The sequence below is a fragment of the Myotis brandtii genome, unplaced genomic scaffold (assembly GCF_000412655.1).
Source record: "Myotis brandtii unplaced genomic scaffold, ASM41265v1 scaffold443, whole genome shotgun sequence".
Taxonomy (NCBI): domain Eukaryota; kingdom Metazoa; phylum Chordata; class Mammalia; order Chiroptera; family Vespertilionidae; genus Myotis; species Myotis brandtii.
Genome location: NW_005366952.1, coordinates 1,314,410 through 1,320,427, shown reverse-complemented (window position 1 = coordinate 1,320,427; position 6,018 = coordinate 1,314,410). Strand labels below are relative to the sequence as shown.

The window sequence follows — 6,018 nt, the reverse complement described above, 5'->3', positions numbered from 1 at the left end:
CACGTTCTTTTTTATTTTTATTTTTTAAAATATATTTTATTGACTTTTTACAGAGAGGAAGGGAGAGGGAGAGGAATATAGAGTTAGAAACATCGATGAGAGAGAAACATCGATTCAGCTGCCTCCTGCACACTCCCCACTGGGGATGTGCCCACAACCAAGGTACATGCCCCTGACCGGAATTGAACCTGGGACCCTTTAGTCTGCAGGCCAACGCTCTATCCACTGAGCCAAACCGGTCAGGGCTGTCACGTTCTTTTTAAAAGAAATCTTTATTGTTGAGAGTCTTACAGATGTCCTTCTCCCCCTCCCCCATTGCCACCCTCCACCCAGCTCCTGTCCTGCCCTAGGCCCCCTCCACCTTATTGTCTGTGACCATAGCAAACGCATATATGCATATAAATTTTTTGGTTAATCTCTTCCCAACAACTCCTCCCCCCTTTCCTCTGAGATTCATCTGTCTGTACCATGTTTCCATGCCTCTGGTTCTATTGTATTCATCGGTTTATTTTGTTTATTAGACTCCTTGTTTGTTTGTTGATTTCAAATGTTGATTGATATGTATTTATTGCTATTTTATTGTTGTTGCTGTTCTTCTTCAAGAATGCCCTTCAACATTTCACGTAATATTGGTTTGGTGGTGATGAACTCCTTTAGCTTTTTCTTGTCTGTGAGGCTCTTTATCTGACCTTCAATTCTAAATGATAGCTTTGCTGGATAGAGTAATCTTGACTGTAGGTCCTTGCTATACATCACTCTGAATCTTTCTTGCCACTTCCTTCTGGCTTGCAAAGTTTCTGTTGAGAAATCAGCTGACATCCATATGAGTGCTCCCTTGTAGGTAACTAACTGCTTTTCTCAAAAAATATATATTTATTGAATTCAGAGAGAGAGAGAGAGAGAGAGAGAGAGAGAGAGAGAGAGAGAGAGAGAGAGAGAGAGAGAGAGAGAGAGAGAGAGAGAGAGAGAGAGAGAGAGAGAGAGAGAGAGAGAGAGAGAGAGAGAGAGAGAGAGAGAGAGAGAGAGAGAGAGAGAGAGAGAGAGAGAGAGAGAGAGAGAGAGAGAGAGAGAGAGAGAGAGAGAGAGAGAGAGAGAGAGAGAGAGAGAGAGAGAGAGAGAGAGAGAGAGAGAGAGAGAGAGAGAGAGAGAGAGAGAAACATCAATGATGAGAATCATTTTTAAAAAAAATATGTTTTATTGATCTTTTTACAGAGGGAGAGGAATAGAGAGTTAGAAACATCAATAGAGAAGAAACATCGATCAGCTGCCTCCCACACCCCCCCCCACTAGGGATGTGCCCGAAACCAAGGTACATGCTCCTGACTGGAACTGAACCTGGGACCCTTCAGTCTGCAGGGCCGACGCTCTATCCACTGAGCCAAACCAGTCAGGGCAAGAGAGAATCATTGATCAGCTGCCTTCTGCATGCTCCACACTGGGAATTGACCCCGCCACCCAGGCATGTGTCCTGACTGGGAATCGAACTGTGACTTCCTGGTTCATAGGTGGATGCTCAACCTCTGAGCCACGCCGGTTGGACCATAACTCATATTCTTTTTATTTATTTTTATTTTTGAAAACCCAGATTTATTGCGCGACTAATCACTGAAATCCTTAAGATGAACTGGATGCAGCAACAGTTGATTTCTTGAGTTTAGGAGTTGTTCCTTCACGGAATCCATGCCTGAACCTGCGGTACACGATTTTCAGGGGCCACATGCGACCCGTCCCGGTGGTGTTCCGTCGCTTGGCCTTGGCACTCCAGTTATACTTCCTCTTGCGCTTGGCGGGGTAGCCGCACTTGCCGCAGGTGGACTTCTGCAGGTGCTAGGCCTTGGAGCCCCAGCAGCGGCACAGCGTGTGCGTCTTGTTGCGGCGCTTGCTGAACGAGGACGTCCCCTTCGTCATCTTGCTTCTGCTGCCGAGACCAAAGAGCACTCATATTCTTGAGTAAGAAAATTGTCCTGGATATGTGTAGGGAAATCAGTTTGGCATGATGGATTGAACCATATTATGGAGGGCCACCAAGAATACTTCAGAATAAGGTGAACAGATCCAGAGGTAAAGATGAAATATCAGGACGTTTTAGGAAGGAAATCATCCAAAGCAAAGATGTGCTGGAAGAGGGTCTCTCTGCCAGTAGAGAGTAGCATGGATTGCAGAGGGAACAAAAGCAAAACAAGGCTGTCATAGGAGCCTATGTCAATAGTCAAGCCGAGGGGTAGGGAGATCAGATGTGGATGAGAGAGACGTTGCTAAGAGATCTACAGGACTTGGGAACTGAGGACTCATCCAGGGACAGAGAAAGGAGTCAACCAAGAGTCCAAGACTTTCAGCCTATAGCAGCTGTAAGGATGGAGGAAGTGACAGAAATCAAGAGTCAAAAGTAGCTATTGGCCCTGCCAGGGGAGCTCAGTTGGTTAGAGTGTCATCCGGATAAAAGGTTGTGGGTTCAACCAATGAATGAATAAAATAAGTGGAGCAGCAAAAGATCTCTCTCTCTCTCTCTTTCTCTCTCTCTCCCCTTCCTTCCTCTCTCCCTAAAATCAATCAAATAAAAAAAAAGAAAGAGGGGAGAAACCAAGATGGCGGCATAGGTAAACACCGGAGATTACTGTCTCACACAACCACTTCAAAAATACAACTAAAAGACTGAACGGACATCACCCAGAACCACAGGAAGGCTGGCTGAGTGGAATTTCTACAACTAGAAGGAAAGAGAAAAGCATACCGAGACTCAGAGGAGGTGCGGTGCAGAAGTAAATACAAAGGTGAGGAGGTGCATGCGGAGAGGGCTGGCGGCTGAGGACACGATTGTCTTTTTCAATCGGGAGGGAGTCTCAGGCTCTGAGCTCCAGTTCCAGGCGAGTCTCTGGGGACCCAGACTCATACGGGAGAAACGGGACTGTCTGGCATCGGTCGGAACTCGAGGGCAGCTTTCTCTCGGAGGCGCTCACAGCAATTGCCAGGACCTCTGAAGGCAGGACTGAGAGCAGCCATACTGCTTGCTCGATCGCTCGGCCCGCCCTGTTGATCCCCTGGGACCCGCCCCGCCCAAGCTGTGCACGGTGGCTTTTGCATATGAAAGGCCCGGCCCTTTGTAATCTGAAAATAACTTAACAAACTGCAGCTGCCCCAAGGCCCCAGGGCAACTTGCATTGCTTTACAGCTGGCTTCTGCTGGGTAGCCTCAGGCAAAGGCTAGATTAGCACCTCCTTAGATCCAAGAGCCAGTGTACCCAGTGGTCAGAGTGGGACCATCCAATTACAACTCCTCAGATCCATAAGGGACACACTCAGGGGGCAGACTCAGTGAGCACCAAAGCCCCACTGAAGCAAGTCTTGCCCCAGAAGGGTGTCTTCAGCACAGAAGTTCTCCCACTGCAGACACAGCTGATTCTCACTGCCAATTGGCCTGGAGGTCAATTCCTCCCAGTGACACCTAAAACAATCAAGGCATAACTACAACAAGACTGTGCACAAAGCCCACAAGGGGGTGCACCAAGAGTGTCCACCTCAGGTAACTGGGGAGGCTGAGCCACTGGGCCCTGTAGGACACCTAGCACACAAAACCACTCTACCAACACAGGGAAGCAGACAAAATGCGAAGACAAAGAAACAGGTCACAAATGACAGAAATGGAGGACAGCAAACGACTGGATATAGAGTTCAAAACCACGGTTCTAAGATTTTTCAAGAATTTTATGGAAACCGCCGATAAATGTATTGAGATCCTTAAGAAATCTAGTGAGACCCTCGATGTTGTGATAAAGGACCAACTAGAAATTAAGCATACACGGACTGAAATAAAGAATATTATACAGACTCCCAACAGCAGACCAGAGGATCGCAAGAATCAAGTCAAAGATTTGAAATACGAAGAAGCAAAAAACACCCAACCGGAAAAGCAAAATGAAAAAAGAATCCAAAAATACGAAGATAGTGTAAGGAGCCTCTGGGACAACTTCAAGCGTACCAACATCAGAATTATAGGGGTACCAGAAGAAGAGAGAGGGCAAGATATTGAAAACCTATTTGAAGAAATAATGACAGAAAACTTCCCCTACCTGGTGAAAGAAATAGACTTCCAAGTCCAGGAAGCGCAGAGAACCCCAAACAAAAGGAATCCAAAGAGGACCACACCAAGACACATCATAATTAAAATGCCAAGAGCAAAAGACAAAGAGAGAATCTTAAAAGCAGCAAGAGAAAAAAAGTCAGTTACCTATAAGGGAGTACCCATACGACTGTCAGCTGATTTCTCAACAGAAACCATGCAGGCCAGAAGAGAGTGGCAAGAAATATTCAAAGTGATGAATAGCAAGAACCTACAACCAAGATTACTTTATCCAGCAAAGCTATCATTCAGAATTGAAGGTCAGATAAAGAGCTTCACAGATAAGAAAAAGCTAAAGGAGTTCATCACCACCAAACCAGCATTATATGAAATGCTGAAAGGTATTCTTTAAGAAGAGGAAGAAGAAAAAGGAACTCTTACCATTTGCCACACCATGGATGGAACTAGAGAGCATTATGCTAAGTGAAATAAGCCAGTCAGAGAAGGATAAATACCACATGATCTCACTCATTTGTGGAATATAATGAACATCATAAACTGATGAACAAGGACTGATCCAGAGATGGAGAGGCATTGATTTGCGGGAAGAGATTGGACAATAATCGTGCACCTATGGATGAGGACAGTGGGTGGGGAGTGAGGTCGGAGGGTGGGGTGGGAACTGGGTGGAGGGGAGTTATGGTGGGAAAAAAGAGGAACCAATGTAATAATCTGAACAATAAAGATTTAATTAAAAAAAAAAAGAATCCAAAATAAAAAAAAAATAAAAAAAAAGAAAGAACAAGAAGTAGTTATGGCTAAAGTATAGGAATGGGATGGAACATGCTGAGCTGAATCTGAGCTACCACGGTATATTGACTTTGAATTGGCAGGGCTGCAGCAGGCGGAGATACCTAGCCAGGCAATTGGAAATCCGACATGGTACGTGGAGGAGAGGGCAAGGATCCAAATAAGAGGGGATAACGATTTGAATGGGATTTTGAAGATGGGAGAGGTGTCCAGAAGGAGGCAGGAGCTTGAGTATAGGCTGGTGCAGAGACGGGAGAAAAGGCGTCACAACCAAGAGGCTGCCTGCCATCTGCCTCCGCTCAAGTATGGAGTGGAGTCGGAATAGGGCTGAGCAAAGGTTGGGACTGAGAAGAGTCCAAAAAAGACAACTGGGAAGTAACTGGTGACAGTCTAACAACTTTTCCGTAGGAAGTCAGGGCCGCTGGCAGAGTGAGGAGTGAGTCCTGAAGGCGAGGCGGCGGCGCAGCGAAGAGAAGGTAGGACGACTGGGAGGAGATTGGAGGAACGTCGGTTGCCAGTTTCTGAGGACCTACAGGCTGCATGTCCCCCAGCGTCTAGATTTCCGCTTTTCACATCACGAAATGAGGTGCCCCACGGCGAGGATTACTATCCTGGTGATAAGGTGGCTGCTTCCAGGTAAGCCAGTGGTTCTCAACCTTCCTAATGCCCCGATCCTTTAATACAGTTCCTCATGTTGTGGTGACCCCCAACCATAAAATTATTTTCGTTGCTACTTCATAACTATAATTTTGTTACTGTTATGAATCGTAATGTAAATATCTGATATGCAGGATGTATTTAGGCGACCCCTGTGAAAGGGTCCTTCGACCCACAGGTTGAGAACCGCTGACAGAGGAGCGGCCGGCAGTGGCTGGATACACCCCTTAGCCCCGCCCCGCCCCTGTCACTGGGACATTCTGCGCAGGCGCGCGGAGGTGGGGGCGGAGCGGAAGTGCGGGCGGAAGTGGAGTCCGCAAGGCATTACGGAAGGGGCTCCGGAGGAAACATACTCTGCGGCCGTCTGCGGACGGTGTAGGAGTGCGGAGGCCGTCATGAACCGGCTCCAAGATGACTATGACCCCTACGCAGTTGAAGAGCCTAGCGATGAGGAGCCGGCTTTGAGCAGGTGCGCCCCGGCTCCGTCCGGCCCAA

The 6,018-nt window shown here is 47.2% G+C and overlaps 1 protein-coding gene and 1 pseudogene across 1 annotated transcript in view; one reads left to right on the top strand and one right to left on the bottom strand.

Annotated features, from left to right (window-relative positions):
* Window positions 1-1,564: 1,564 nt before the first annotated feature.
* LOC102262197 lies at window positions 1,565-1,934 on the bottom strand (annotated as a pseudogene).
* Window positions 1,935-5,803: 3,869 nt separating this feature from the next.
* Window positions 5,804-6,018, top strand: part of EAPP (E2F-associated phosphoprotein) — a 17,985-nt gene continuing 17,770 nt past the window's right edge. The window contains exon 1 of the mRNA XM_005874571.2: window positions 5,804-5,992. Within this exon, the coding sequence (XP_005874633.1) occupies window positions 5,919-5,992 (74 nt within the window). The 5' untranslated portion in view covers window positions 5,804-5,918. The remainder of the gene's footprint in view (window positions 5,993-6,018) is intronic.